This window comes from Pistacia vera, unplaced genomic scaffold (assembly GCF_008641045.1).
Source record: "Pistacia vera cultivar Batoury unplaced genomic scaffold, PisVer_v2 Contig135, whole genome shotgun sequence".
In the NCBI taxonomy this organism is placed as follows: domain Eukaryota; kingdom Viridiplantae; phylum Streptophyta; class Magnoliopsida; order Sapindales; family Anacardiaceae; genus Pistacia; species Pistacia vera.
Genome location: NW_022195412.1, coordinates 754,382 through 769,903, shown reverse-complemented (window position 1 = coordinate 769,903; position 15,522 = coordinate 754,382). Strand labels below are relative to the sequence as shown.

The 15,522-nt window shown below is 36.7% G+C and overlaps 3 protein-coding genes, 1 long non-coding RNA gene and 1 pseudogene across 4 annotated transcripts; 3 read left to right on the top strand and 2 right to left on the bottom strand.

Moving 5' to 3' along the window:
* Positions 1–855: 855 nt before the first annotated feature.
* Positions 856–1,803, top strand: LOC116122542 (ethylene-responsive transcription factor ABI4). The gene has a single exon (XM_031408379.1). It carries the CDS (start codon positions 856–858, stop codon positions 1,801–1,803), a length of 948 nt encoding a protein of 315 aa, XP_031264239.1.
* Positions 1,804–6,246: 4,443 nt separating this feature from the next.
* Positions 6,247–7,454, top strand: LOC116122565 (RING-H2 finger protein ATL66-like). Its single transcript, XM_031408397.1, has one exon. The coding sequence runs from the start codon at positions 6,388–6,390 to the stop codon at positions 6,874–6,876; it is 489 nt and encodes a 162-aa protein (XP_031264257.1). The 5' UTR covers positions 6,247–6,387; the 3' UTR covers positions 6,877–7,454.
* Positions 7,455–8,687: 1,233 nt separating this feature from the next.
* Positions 8,688–9,148, top strand: LOC116122571. Its single transcript, XR_004126920.1, has 2 exons — positions 8,688–8,770; positions 8,923–9,148. It is a non-coding gene; the product is annotated as an uncharacterized LOC116122571 (long non-coding RNA).
* An 811-nt stretch (positions 9,149–9,959) lies between these two features.
* On the bottom strand, positions 9,960–11,101 carry LOC116122541 (annotated as a pseudogene).
* A 1,806-nt stretch (positions 11,102–12,907) lies between these two features.
* LOC116122556 (transcription factor bHLH51) lies at positions 12,908–14,135 on the bottom strand. The gene is made up of 2 exons (XM_031408391.1): positions 13,630–14,135; positions 12,908–13,417 (listed from the first exon to the last, which is right to left on the bottom strand). Exons 1-2 carry the CDS (start codon positions 13,927–13,929, stop codon positions 12,932–12,934), a joined length of 786 nt encoding a protein of 261 aa, XP_031264251.1. The 5' UTR covers positions 13,930–14,135; the 3' UTR covers positions 12,908–12,931.
* Between the last annotated feature and the right edge of the window lie 1,387 nt (positions 14,136–15,522).

Here is a 15,522-nt window from a genome sequence, read left to right as displayed (position 1 = left end):
AACTTTTAAAATACCACTTTATTACCCAACTTTATATTCTAATGATGAATAGAGAACAAACTTAATCTAAATTGTTGAGGATTTTGAAGAGGGGGGACTGATGAGTCTTTTAATTGTGGAAGGTTGGATTTTGGTAGTTGAGATTGATCGAAATTTGACTTGGAAAGGACGGTTGTACAAATACTAATCGCTCGATTACTGGTGATTGACGGGATTGATGGGAGTAGAGTTTGAGAGTTTTTGGTGAATGATGAACGAGAAAGAGAATGGTGATGATATGGGGTCGTAACGATGCCGGAACCGAAAACAGAATATAAATTTAGATAATAAAATAGTATTTTAATAGTATGCGAGTAAGAACATATCGTTAAACTATTATTTGGATAGAAAATAGTCCTTTACTCAAATTGATTTCTTTTATGTACAAGTTTAATTTACAGTACTTCCCTTAGCTCATTGACTAATAATGAATTTTCTGAATACTAAATATATTAAAGTACAAAATTTCACGAAGAAAGATTTCAGTTTCTAGGGTTTTTACCGAAAATGAGAGGTTGAAAATGTCATAGAAAGAGGCGATAAAAAGAAATAAAATAATAAATGATTCCAAATTCCAAAACCAATGCAGCTTGAGTTCAGACTGTTTCCTTCGCAGCACAGCAATCTTCCCATTCACAGTATATGCGTATACACAAAAATGGCCACCGCCCTAGTCCACCATTAACAAAGAAATGACACTCGAAATAACCCAAACACAGCACTCCTCTATTTCGAAACAAGAATACCAATAAACGAGGTGAGTGAGTCTCCATCTTTCTCTCGCTTTAAATCTTTAAATCACATCCCTAAATCTAAATGGACGACTCAGGCCTCAATAGTCCTCACCCTCTTCAAGATAAAAACGCCACTGTCACCACCACAAATGATACTAAAAGCAAAAGCATTGATAGCACCACCACCACAACCAGTGAAAACAACAGCTCAAATAACTCAATCGTCAATAATAACACCAACACCAAGAAGTGCAAAGGCAAAGGTGGACCAGACAATAGTAAGTTTAGATACAGAGGAGTGAGACAGCGAAGTTGGGGCAAATGGGTCGCTGAGATCCGTGAGCCTCGAAAACGGACCCGTAAATGGCTTGGAACTTTTGCTACTGCCGAAGAAGCGGCGCGTGCCTACGACCGAGCTGCTATTATTCTCTACGGTTCACGAGCTCAGCTTAATCTTACACCCTCCAGTTCCACGTCATCACAATCTTCAACTTCGCGGGGCTCATCATCTTCTTCTTCTTCAGCTCAAACCCTCAGGCCTTTGCTTCCTCGTCCCTCAGGTTTTGGCTTCACTTTATCCAGTTCCGCCCCATTTATGGCTCAGCCGATTTCTATGGCGGCTGGTATGGGTTCTTCAACTGGGTTTATGCCCTACGGGGTTTATCAGAATGTTGTTAATGTTGGTTCCAATGTGTTTTGTCCTAACATAGTACAAAATACTAACCAACAACTGATGCAACAATTTCATGAGTATCAGCATCCTCTGACTGATGGGACGATTATTAACTATGGAGATTCTGGTGGAGCAATAACCCCGTACGTCAACCCGTACGATGATATCAACTCACTCGCGGGTTATATGGGTTCAACTTTGTCACTTTCTACTCAAACTGTTGTTGCACCACCTGCCCCGGATCCGATTATTGCGGTTGGACCCGGATCGCCGACCGTATGGCCGTTGACAAATGATGAGGAGTATCCAACAACTGCCCTTTGGGATTATGCTGATCCCTTCTTGTTTGATTTTTGATAGAGCTTGTTCAATTACTCTGGAATTATACAGAAGAGCTTGCATGCAAGTTCTTGAGGCTTCTTTATGGTCTTTTATGGTAATCTAGTATATATATATTGATCGATCTATTTTCTTCGTTTTAAAGAAGACAGTTTACTAGTTTCAACTGCAACTGCGCTTAGCAGATTCAACTGCAAGTGACTGCAAGCGTGATTGCCTTTGAGAGCTAGAATCCCAGAGATGAAACACAAGGGAATCACAGAACTAAAATTCTTCAAGATATCGAAGAAGAAAAACAGAAGAGATCGAGCTTCTTTTACAAGCGAATTAATGAAAGACTATTATATCTACAGTAACGGGTGATTGAAGGGCTTATAGTGTCGCAGCATGTCATTTCTATGCTACATTTATAAAGTTAAAAGAGATCTAATCAAGGTATAATTGGTAATCTCAGATAATGGAGTTTGTATTTCCATGTGTTCCGCAAGGCTTTTAAGTCCTTTTCATTTTCCTGCCATTAGGGTTTTGGATACTTTCATGTAGTTTGTATGTGTGCAATTGTTGAGTGAAATTCTCTCCTTGATTTGTATTATTTTCTTTAATACATGAAAAATTTGTTCACTTTATGTTCCTCTTAGCAGATATATAGAGCTTCGTGTTCCTGAGAAATCTATTCTGCATCATCAAATTTTATTTAGAACACTGATCATTTTCACATCTAACAGTTCATAAACTCACAGGAATTAGGATCGGCTTTTGTGGCAATAACTTCTGTTGATATTTATGGCTGTATTTAATTTTCCTTTGGTTTCACAGGATCAATATATATATTTGTGATTGAAATTGCAGTCACGGTTTAAAATCATATATATATTTATACTCATGTCCTTTCGGTCAGCTCAGGGGAAGCATTGTAGATACTGTTGGCCTTGTTTGTTATAGTTATTTTTCTCTTACTTTGCTGCGTTTTAATTTGTAAGTAGTATATGAACATTATAAGTAGTATATGTTCAACAGTATCCCTCTTGTAAACTTGGTATATCTCATACATATAAATTAAATTGTTTTTTTATATATATCCATCTTCTCAAAAGGCTCACGCCATAGGATTGAATAATTTTATGTTGCACCAAAATTCTAGCTTTCGAGACTTCTGCAGATTTATCATCTTATATTGTTTGGGTTAACAATGTCGGATAACATTTTTGGCAGGAGTTGGCAAAAGATGCGAAGGCCAGGTGTGTTCATGTTTATATTTCTTTAATCATCTCAGTAAATGAAGCTCTCTTGTGTTTTTTATTTTTTATTTTTGTTGAACTATACCCATGAGCATGCAGCTTGTGTGTTCTCCAGGATTTGCATCATAACCGATCAATAAACTTATTGCACTGTCTGCCTGTGGATGTAACAAAAGAGGGTCGGAATAGCCATTTTGGTGTATTGATTTTGTAGTTCGAAGTCCTATTTACAGCAAATCATCCCTTAAAAAATACATATTTACTCCTTAGCATATTAGGTTTTTCATTTTGAAATTGTAGTGTTTGTAGTAATTGGTTATGTAATTTGCTGAGTTCTCTAATCATTTGACGGTTATTATATATATATTTATAAATTGCACCAGGTTAGGGATATAGGTTTTTTAATTTCATGTGTTAGCAAGTTGAAACCAAACATGAAGCTTGTACTGGTTTTATTGAAACTAAGCACTCGGAAGTTTTAAGATTAACCTCTCCTCTTGTGGCCGGATGTCAAGATAAATGACGGGGTTCACCCAAAAAGTTTCAGGATTAGGCTAATTTTTTGGTTGAGTATTTTTCTTGTGAATCCTTTCTTCCTGTTATATCACTTGATACCTATCTTTTTACCCTTACTCCCAATTCAGCAAAAAAAATTGCATTAACTTGAAGTTTTATGATCATGACAATATATAAAAATCCGCATGGTACTGTTTTTGATAGCTATTATGCATTTATGTCTTCCACCAAATTTGATGTATGCTGCTTAGCTGGATTGCTGTAAAATAAACTTTATTTCTCTGTTGATTCTTTTCGCAACTGTACACTACTGGTCTTGCTTTCATTTGAACGGTAAATCAGTTCTGAATTATTCTTCTTAAGTACTGCCTCCTTACTTTCCGAGAAAGGGGCTAAGGGAACCCATAGAAACACACTATTCCGAGAAAGGGGCGAAGGGAACCCATAGAAACACACTATTGGGAATTTATTTTTGTGTTCAAAGTTAATTCCATCCAATATAACTTCATATATCTTCATATCATATGAATATTACTGTCCAGGTTAACTTTTTCAATGTTCATGGATTTAAAAAAGTACAGGATGTTGATAAATTTGACGTTTTGTCCTCTTGCATTAATCCTGAAGAAAAATATATTTAGAGATGAGCTTGAGATGATAGCTTGGCACACAATTTGTGCAGTGGGTCCGTTCGCTCACATGCTGTATCTGCGAGCATGCACAGAATTGTCTGCCTTATGATTGTTTACACGAATATTATCACATACATGAAGACATAAAGGTTTATCTCTTCATGCGTCCAGATCTTTCAGCAAATCGTGAGCCCCATTTCAATTTTCATATATCATTACAAGACTCTGACATATACATGTCAGGTTATATATATATATATATATAGCGAAGAACTTGTGAAATTCCAGATTACAAAATGACTGCAACCTGGCTGCAGTAATTATAAATTCAATGAAATAAAAATATATGAATATGATCATCTAACTGCAGGTTCAGACGTAAAAGGATTCACCAGAAATGCTCGCAGAATCAAACCCAGAATGCATGCTGGTTATGTTTATATGTTTAAGAGAAACTTGATAAGGATACAGATCACTGTCTTTTCTGTACTTGGGCCTACTGTATATCTAACTCTCATATGGCCAAAAATATGGACCATAGATGAGACACTGAAACGGACAGCCCAGATTAGCCATTCTAACAGATAAAGATGTTAACAAACTGTCCATTCTGTTCATATTTGCATTGGAGGTGGAGCAATATATATCTTCTTTTGGACAAGTAATTGCTGCAATAACAGTGAGCGTCCCTTTTAAATCTGGCCCTTCGTTGAATGAATAGCATCAGCAAATCTACAGCAAATCTAAATAAGAAAGCTTCTTTATAAAATGATAAGTGTTAACAATGTAATGCCTTTAACTTTACAGCCGTCCAGTATCAAGTGGCAAATTATGATTTCTGAGTTGGGAAACTTGAACTTCCACTAGCTCTTGTAGGAGTTGTTGAGTTTTGATTTGCAACTATACGCTGACCCTTTTTATGATTATTGGCTTTCTGATTAATTAATACCCTGCATAAATTGATATAGTGTTTGTCTCTAATTGCAGCTTATTTAAAGTGGGAAAGTTAGATGTCTTTCTTAATTATCTGGTAAAAAGTTAGCCAGATGATTAAGAAATTTAATAATAAAATTTCTAACGAAAAGCCCTTTTATTTTTTTATTTTTTTGGTGTATATATTAAAGCAATTGTCAATGAGTTCTGTATATATATATATATATATATATATAAAGTAAAAGAATTTGATCGTTTTTATTTGAAGAAGTTCTCATGTTTTAAGAGGCAGTCCTCTTAAGTTAACATCCTTGATAAATAATTTACTCGTAATATTAAAAACTATAAGATTTAAATAAATAAAAATTAGTTGAAAACTTGTATAATTTCGTTAGAAATTCTCATTAATAAACACGGCTTGGGTAAGGCTCATTCTCAAAAACTTACTTAAGAGAACAGAGGAAGCTCAACTATGTATATATACACCATAACATCTTACTAAATTGAGACGGTGAGACAACTATCCACCTAATGACAGTGATAAGGGCGAACCAAAGAGGTTATGCATGACTTCAACCCACAGTCTTAAATTCAATTCTCCGCTCACAGATTGTAAAGATAATACATTTATCCATAATTTATTTGAAAGGTTATAACGATAAGTTGTTATGGGAGAACTCATAAGGATTAGTTGAGGTTTTCACTATATATATAAATAATAATAGTTAAAAGTTTTATATTTTTTTGGATAATCAAGGGTATTGAGTTAACTTATGCCCAAAATTACTGACTAAATAAAAACTGTAGGAATCATCCCGGTTATCGACTCAAACTCGTGATCACTTGGCTGATACATCCCGAATGCTATATACAATTTTTTTTCTCCTATTCACGCCAAAACAATAATCTGTCACGCGCTCGATATGCGAGTAGCTTTCCGTCTTTCTTATATATAAATATCCAAAATTCCAAATTCCTCCAGCACAACTGGATCTGATATTTTGTAATATGTAATCTCGCAGTTATTGATGGTGTTCATCAAATTTGTGTATAATAAAATTTTAACCGTTAGATTTATTATAAATTAATATTAATCAACATCATTCTGTATCATTCTGTATATAAATTTAGCGTACACTTTTTAGTAACTCTATCATCTTCCAAACTGTATATAACGACCCTCACATATCCAAGTTTCGTTTAGCAACTACCACCACGTAGAAGGTACAATCCTTCACAGCACAACACCATGCCGCCACCGTTATAGCCACCGTTAAATCTCAATGGCAACCGCACAAGACTCGCAGCCCTTTCACTGGCACTACACAGAGCTCGACGACCACAACTTCGAAATTCGAGGACGTACCTTGTTCTTCATCATCGTCATATTCGCCGTCGTTTTGCTCGTCACTCTCCTCTTCCTCTACGCTCGCTGGCTCTGTCGTTTAACTCACCCCTCTCTCCCCAACGCGCTTCACGCGCCTCAACCCTTGTCCCAGGGACTCGACTCCACGGCAATTAACACGTTGCCGATAATCATGCACCGGTCGAAGTCAACGCCGGATATTAACCCGGTTGGAAACGAAGATAACGAGTGTTGTATTTGTCTTGGCGAGTTTGAAGACGGGGATAAGCTTAAGGTTTTGCCCAAATGTCGACATTTTTATCACGGTGAGTGTGTTGATAGGTGGCTCAGCACTCGTTCGAGCTGTCCACTTTGTAGGAACTCTCTCCGGGTTGACTCAGTTGTCCCTTCCATCATCTCACAGTAAACACAAGCAAGAAGTTCAACGAGAACAAAAACAACACTATCAACCCTTTTTGAGGCTATAGTTTTTCTTTCTAATTTATGTGTTTTTAATTTGTATGGCTGTATTATACATTGCTGATTTCTCCTTTTCACAGTATTTTGTAGTTTTCTGAATACTAGTTACAATTGTTATTATAATTTTATATAGCATTAATCCATCCAAATTACATTATCTAAAATTTAATTTCAAGAGCCAAAGCATTTTTATATAGAAGGTATGGAAGGAGAATTTGAGTGGGATTTTTAAGTAGAACTGCCAACCTTTCCTTCTGAGAATCTGTACTGTATTTATGACCGATTCTATTTTTATATATCTTTTCTTGCTTGATGTAATATCGCTGGCAGGTGAGTTAGGTCAGTGAACTAACTCGATTAGTAATGCGATGCTTATCTCAGAGGTATGGAGGCTTCTGTTTGTGGGACATCGGCACATGTGAAATATCTAATTCAAGCTTCTGCTATTCATATTTGCCCATGAGTTGTGTCCAACTTCTACCTAAATTTTCTTTAAAGGCTTTCGACACAATGGTGCTCTCACTGCTCAAAGTAAGGGAGAACGATTTACACGTACCTAAGGTTTGTCATAATGACAAGTTGGTACCCAAAAGGTTTTGAAACGATAAATAGATACATTTCGTCATGTTCTGTTAGTGGTTTATGTTTATTACTGTTTATTAATAGTGAAAAGACTAAAATGCCTTTAAAAGTTTGAATTTTAGTTTTTTATAAATTTAAAAATTTCTAAAAAACCCCCTAAGTTTACAAATTTAACTAAATACCCCAATGTATAAAATTTTGTAAAATAACAAAAACACCCCCGCCACCTGCAGTGCCAGATTCCGGCACCGCCGGAATCTGGCCTGAAAGTTGCGTTACGACACAGACCCGTCGGATCTGTGTCGTAACGCGTCGATCTGGCCTTTTCCTGCCAGATCCGTGGCTGATCTGGCCAGAAAAGGCCAGATCTACGGCTAGATCTGGCCGTCGACGCCGCAAAACTCCATCTGCAGCGTTGACGGCCAGATCTGGCAGTAGATCTGGCCCTTTCCGACCAGATCAGCCACGGATCTGGCCGAAAAAGGCTAGATCGGCACGTTACGACACAGACCCGACGGGTCTGTGTCGTAATGTAGTTTTCCGACCAGATTCCGGCGATGGTGGCTGGAATCTGGCACTGGGGGTGTTTTTGTTATTTAACAAACTTTTTATATATGGGGGTGTTTAATTAAATTAGCAAACTTAGGGGGTTTTTTAGATATTTTTAAATTTATAAAAAACTAAAATTGAAACTTTGAAGGGCATTTTAGTCTTTTCACTATTAATAAACAGAAATCAGTAACAGAACATGACAGAAGGTACCTATTTGTCGTTTCAAAACCTTTTGGGTACCAACTTATCGTTACGGTAAATCTTGGGTATGCACAAAAAAAAAAAACAAAAAAAAAAAAAAAAAAAAAAAAAAAAAAAAAAGGCGTCGGCACTCAAAGTAAAGATTTCATTTGCAATTTTCATGTAATTATCGAAGGCTTTACAAACTACATTATTGCGTATTCTCTACATCTCTATAAACTATTAAGACACCGTTAAAACAAATGGGTTAGCCCAATCCAAAATGATTCAACGCTGAAGACAAAATTAATGGATAGCCCAATGTCAATCCCCGGTTTAAGAAGCCCAATCAGAAAATGAGTCGGGCCCAAATTTCGATTTTGACCGCCAGTCTTTCTAGGGTTTTACATATAAATATGCGCAAAGCCCTAAAATCCAAAGTTTCACATCATCAGCGCAGCCTCTTGGAGCAACTAGGGTTTTGGAGTGAAGACCTAAGTTTGGTAACCTGTCACATGAGAGCTAAGGTAAGTCGATCTGTAGTTCATGTATCTTTTGATGTCTCAATATTATGGATTAAGTCAAGTTAATCTAAACTTCATTAGTTTGTTCTTCAAACGAAGTCGTTTTGAATCTGGTTTTCGTGCTTTTTTTTTTTTTTTTTTGTATTTGTTTACAGTGGAAGAAGAAGCGTATGAGAAGATTGAAGAGGAAGCGCCGAAAGATGAGACAGAGATCTAAGTAAAGTCTTCTCTAGTGCGGCGCTTTTTGTCATTTCTTGCTGCTTTTTTTGTTGAGTCGATTAAGTAGTGATATCTGTTTTTGATTTTATGTTTTGATACATTTTGTTGAATTAAGTGAACGCCATTATTTAACTTGAAATGGGATTATCTTTTGCTTATCTAGCTCTTTATTGCCTTCCAAATCTATTGTTACCATTATAATCCATTGATTAGCTATCTGTGTGAATGTCAATTTTATGAATTATTCTATTTAGTTGAGCTTCTGGGATCTAGAATCATGGTTACTGGAGCTTCTGATGGATAAGCATTTTCATGGAAGGTAAATGAAGTTTTATTATAGCTTATTATGTTGGTTGCTTGCCTGTTATTCGTGAAGTTCAAGCTGTGGGAAATGGGGATTTAGGTTTACCTCTTTGTTTTGTCATGGGTTAAAGTAATGGGAAATAAGAGATTTAGGGTTTGTGATTCCTTAAATTAAGTGAAATCATTTAGTGTTTTATGTAGTATATTGCTCATCCTTGGGGGGTTCAGTCTTATTCTTTGTATTTTGAATTGCCCTTCACCTTGAAGCTTTAGTATCTGAGGAGTTAAATTAGTCTGGAAGGGTTTTGCTTCAGTGCCACTGATAGATGGCCGCTTCTGGTTCTAAACTCTCAAATCAGGTCAGTTCATGCTTGTGCTTCTCAGTGACACTCTGGTTCATGCTTTCTAGAATGTGAATGCTTAATTGTAGTTTGGTGTAGATCGCCGGCTTGATGTAAAATAATTGAATGGTGAATGGTCATTTATTAGCAGAATGTTTCAGGTTTTGTATAAAGCTTTGATAAAATCAACGTATTACAATGAATATGAAGTTTTGTTTATTGATATACCAAGTATTTTTGTACCTGCATATTAGCCATACTAAAACAGCGACTGAATTATTTTGTAACAAAGATAAAAGAGTATATTTGTGATTAAATTAACTGAATTTTATATGTTCCCAAGTGCTTCCATTTGGGTAACCATGTCAGAAGTGATTCGTAACAAGAGGCAGGAATTTTACATATTTTGAGCCTTCAGTTCCGATCAGAGTACTGATCACCTGGTAACACCATTGAGCCTAACACAATTTGTAGACGTTTTAAAGGCTAAAAGCTGATGTTTCACTCTTAAACTAAAAGGGGAAACACGAATCTAAGGCCAAAACTATGCTAAAATCTGCAACTCCTAATCAGAACTAGTAGTAGTGAAAATTTGATTGCCCAGAGCAGAGTCACAGTCAAAAGAAGCAACAGAGAAAAAAAAAAAAAAAAAAAAAGGAAGCTGAAAATTCTTTATGGATCTTTTGACCATCGCTAGCTGGGAGCCTGGGATCCTTCAGCCCGTAATTTATCCACTAACTCCTGACTTCCTCAGCTATCATACGCTGCATGATGTTCAAGAAACAAGATACTCCATCTCCACCACACCCCTGTCCTCATTCCCTTCATAGTCTTCACTTCCTTTTCACCTCCCTCTTTGTTCTTTTCACCGCCGTAATTCTCCCATTTTTCTCCGCCAGCCTCCAACACCACACTCTCCCCTGGCGGCGACAACGTCAACAACGCCTCCGGCCCCACTCGTAACTATCACCTCCTGCGAAACACGCACGCATTGTTTTTTCACCACCCCTGAGTCAGAATCCGACTCCACATAATTCTCCACACTCACCCCACGCTTCATCACCGAGTTCGACTCCGACGACGCTGACGATAACGCACTCACCCTCTTCCGACGTAGAGTCGAGTTCCAGTGATTCTTAATCGCATTGTCCGTACGACCAGGCAACAACCGGGAGATGGTGGCCCACTTGTTGCCGTGTACACGATGTGCTCGGATAATGGTGGAGTCCTCCGCGGGTGTAAACGGCCGATGCTGCACCGTCGGACTCAGCTGATTGCACCACCGTAATCGACACGATTTCCCTGAACGTCCAGGTATCCCGGAGCTTATCATGGACCAGTTTCTGGGTCCGTGTTGCTCAACGAGCTTGATCAAATTTGCGTCTTCTTGTGGACTCCAAGAGCCCTTAATGCGATCGTTATTATTAGACTTGTTCATAGAACTGGAACTAGAGTTCATCATCAAGTCCATGGACATGAAAAAACGAAATGAAAAAGAAAAAAAAAAATGAATTAATTAACTAAAATTCTATCTGTTTATTTCTCTAATTTCTTCTGGTGTTGTTGGTGGTGATCTTGGCTTATAAGAAGATGGGGTTTAACCGTTTTGAAAGGGGTTGTTGGCGTGAACCGTAAAACCGCTGCGTTGAAATAACGACTTTGCAAGTTATAAGCGCGTTTGTTTCTGTTTCAATTTTCATTTTTTGGTCAATTCGTTTAGCTCCCCTGACGTTTCATTTTCTTCTAAAATAGCCCTTATTAAGGGAAGATTAAAATGGCGAGGTTAATGACATTTCTCAAACAAGAAGGGAGTTTATAAAATTTAACGCTTCGTTTTCCGTTGATAGTAACTTACGTGGGGTGTATAACTGAACTGATTGAGAATAACGGAAATTTTTATATTTGTTGAATCAACGGCTCAGATTCGAGAGCTTCGAAACTGTGGCAGTTAGGCTTCTTATCTTATCCGGTAGGTTCAAAAAAAATAAATGAAGAAAGAAGAAAGAAAACGGTGACGTAAGAAGGAGATGTAACGGGCATCGGTTAGGTGAAGAAGTGTCAAACAACTGAACTCGGATATTACGGGAGTTTGGCGAAGAACGGGAGAGAGAGAGAGAGAGAGAGTTGACGGATCGTAACGGCATTTATTGCCGTTAAATATTTGGTCAGCCTTAACTGATAACTAAATATTATATATTAATTATAGATAATTATGAAAAACTATGTTTTATCTTAATTTGGTTAATGATATTTTTAATTAATAATCTGTCAGTGAGTGTACCCGAGCTGAGTTGAGACTGAGAAGGTAGCAGGATTTGGAATTAATTAAGGTGAGTTTCATGCGCTTATAATAAATATGTGAGAAATCTATTGTCAATGTCATTAATACATGTTCAGTACTAAGGAGTAGGGTTGTTGTGCCTTTAAAAATCGTACTTATATTAGCACCAACCAATCAAAATTTAGAAAGTGTTTATATCGTTTAAGAGTTACCACGTAGTCTCAAGATAGAAAAGATACAGTTGTTACTAATTCAGTAGAATCAAGTTTTATCTATGAATAGATGAGGACCGTATACCTATCTTATCTTTATTAAAATAAAAAGATAAAAATTAAGAAATGATCCTTATGTGTCAGGGTAACTTGTTAAAACATTCATTACATTAATCTAAAAGGCGTATAAATGAGCACCTTTCTTCACTAAAAGGGGGGTTGGACATACGAGAGATAGACATAGATTTGAGTTTTATTATTTTTCTCTGTAAACAAATTTTTCTTTATCTTTGTATGTCTTACGGGCAATATCATAGAAACAGTCAGAGAATAGTAAAATAACAGTGGATGTAGGATTCGCTTTACGCACCTGAACCACTATAAAAACTCCTCTTGCTAATCTTTTATTTATGTTTCAGCATCATATTCAAATTTCTTGAATTCATCACATATAATTTCTAAGTCCGCTTAACACTTTACACGTGTGAATCGTTCGTGTCAAAATCAAACATCAACAAAGGCTAACCCCAGTATGGTCGGACCAAATAAATGTGACAGAACTGTAACAATACCCAGTTGGCTAGCATTAGAAACTTTAATCATACAAATGGAGGAAGAGAATTGCAGGTCATGTGCACATTCTATACCGGGATGTTGATGAGGAAAAGTAAAGTTCCCTCCGAGGAAACAAAACATAATTGCACATGCCCAGTCGGCTGGTGCGTGTCATCCTAAAAATTTTGCAGAATTATGTGATGGACATTGATAGAGCAAAGTGGTAAACTTTGAGAAATCTAATATTATGTATTTATTCGGAGAAATGAGAAGGCAAGAACAACCTCTGCCTTTTGCTTCTAATGCGAAAGTTTGAAGCCATAGATGCAGAAGACAATCTACTTAAAACTAAGAGAAGTGATTGTTTTAAAGTGTTTAAAGGAACACTTTCTTGATCACTATCTTTGTTGCAAAGTACCAAGATGCTTTTGATTCTTCCTCCTACAGTGGCGATATCAGCTTGAACTGTGGAGAGTCCGAGGCCGTTGAGAACTCTGATGAGTTCTCTGAGCAGTTCCGGTTGATCCTCACAGCACACAGAAACCTTGATTAAAATACTGTTCTTGCTTTTGTTGACATTATTAATATTGGTGGGGTTTGCAGATTGTGCAAGATCATAATCAACAGTAACTTCATCTACTTCTGTTGGTATTGTGAATGCCTTGCTGACTTCCATTGCTTTTAGCTTCAGATCTTTCACATGTTCTATCACACTCCCCAGTAGTGCCGCTTTGTCCATCTGCACATGTTCAGATTCATAGATTAAAACATAAATTTTCCCATGTCGAGACCTTAAATCCGGACTTCAAATACAGGCTAACAACTTGCAAACGTTGGCTAGATCCTTCAAATTGTAAGGCAACTTTTGGAGGTTTTACTGGTTTCCCAGTTGGTCTCAAGAAACTGTGAACATATATATATATATATGCATAGTCAATAGAGATAAATTACCTTATCAGACTTGGGAATTAGCTTTCTAAGAGTTGCAAGCTGTGCATTGATCCTGTCCCGGCGCCTCTTTTCGGCTTGGCTGTGACTCTTGGAAGCAGTTGTGGATCGATCTTCGGGAACTGGATTGGACCATGAAGGAAATTCATGAAACTGGGTTGAGTTAGAGGCTGAGAATTGGGGAGGAAATTCATGAAACTGCTGCCATGGGGCTACAAAGGAAGATTCATTGTTGAGTGAAAAGCTGAAGTTCGCCAAATTGGAGGGTTCAGGCCAACAAGAATTATTATAACTGTTTTCCATCTTCAACTAACAAAGAAAGAAAGTTGTAGAATCTAACTGCAACTCTATCAAATCTCAGCTTTTATCAGGCATCTTGAGCTACTGTTTTTGCACCAATAATGTGTGATCTTCATGTCTTGATGTTGATTGGTGTGATATCTAGTTACTTTTAATTGGTCAAAAGAAAATTGGTTTCGGCTCTATCCGGCTGTAAGTCTCAATATGGAATTTTTTATTTTGGTAACTTCAGAATGAATAGAAAGTAAAAGTACTTGTGTGGATAAAAGTGCTTAAAAAGGTAAAAAGGGTAATTTTCGCCTTTAGTTTAAATATAGATATCATTAATTTCTGTAAACCCATGTTCATATTTCAATTATGCTTAAATCCCATAAGATTTTTTACTGCAGTTGCTTTGGTGTAGCAGTAAAAAACGATTGCATTTGAAGAAATGATATGAAGATGATATGCAATGAGGTCACTCATTATGGTAGCTTTTCTTGTCCACTTTCTTTTGCTCAAGCTTAAGATAAGTCTTTCAAGTGTCCAACACAAGCAAACAAGAAGGCTTCAATTACAATAAACAGTTTGGTTCTGATAGGGCCCTGGTCACACTCAAACATTGTAACTCACCATAAAGAACTTTAAAGATTGACACGACCTCTTATCAACCACTCAGCCAAGTTCTCCCTAATCAGGATCCAAAGACTATCAATAATTCTTTATCTTTATCTCCTTCTCTACCCCATTTGCTTGAAAAGATTGGCAAGATTTGTATAGTCGGCAAGCGCCCACAATAAGCATGTGACTTAAACACACAACGTGTTTTCTGAACAATTTAATGGCTCAACTTGGAAGACTCTGTACTTGATAATTGGTATATTTTTCAAAGATGATGAAGATGTATTAACTAAAACACAAAACACGGCATAAATCATGCTCCAGCGGCCCATAAATGATCTGCGAAGCCAAGCAGACTGTTTATGCAGACATCAATCACATCATGTAAACAACTTGCAGTTTGCAGACAATCAGTACGTGATAATTAGAGCACAATCATGATGAAATATGACAAAGATGATAACTATAGAAGGCCATCAAATTAACACACTTACACATCATATAAGTAAAAGGTAGGAGAAGTAAACAAGCAATTGAAAACACTTTATGCCAAGTCCAAAGAATAACTAATAAACTACAATACAACAACCCTCTATTGGCTCTTCCTTCATTAATATTAGAAAACGAAATTTTTTGAAAAGCAACAAGATGATGAAAATAGACTACAGTCACACCGGCAAAACAACTAGAAGTTGCTTATTAACTCCTAATCACAGGAAAACTACCCACTACCCAGAGCGGCCCCAAGAAATTAGACTTTCATATTTCCACTGCAGGACTGGGTCAAAATGTAGTGAATTACTAAATATAAACAAGACCACATGGAAATCATGAAGAATATCCTCAAGAAGTGCAGTAACAATCCTCAATTTTCTCATCTAATAATTAAAGGGGGAAAAAAAAAAAAAAAAAAAAACTGAACCAGTGTTGCTGTGTAGGGATTTTCAAGAACTTTTCTTGCAAAAGAAGAATAGCTGCATCTATAAATTCTTTATG

Coding starts and splice junctions, on each gene's coding strand:
- LOC116122565 (XM_031408397.1), top strand. CDS start 6,388: ATGGCAACCGCACAAGACTCGCAGCCCTTTCACTGGCACTACACAGAG.
- LOC116122556 (XM_031408391.1), bottom strand. CDS start 13,929: ATGGAAAACAGTTATAATAATTCTTGTTGGCCTGAACCCTCCAATTTG. Junction 13,418..13,629: donor TAATTCCCAAGTCTGATAAG/GTAATTTATCTC, acceptor GAACATGTGCAG/ATGGACAAAGCGGCACTACT.
- LOC116122542 (XM_031408379.1), top strand. CDS start 856: ATGGACGACTCAGGCCTCAATAGTCCTCACCCTCTTCAAGATAAAAAC.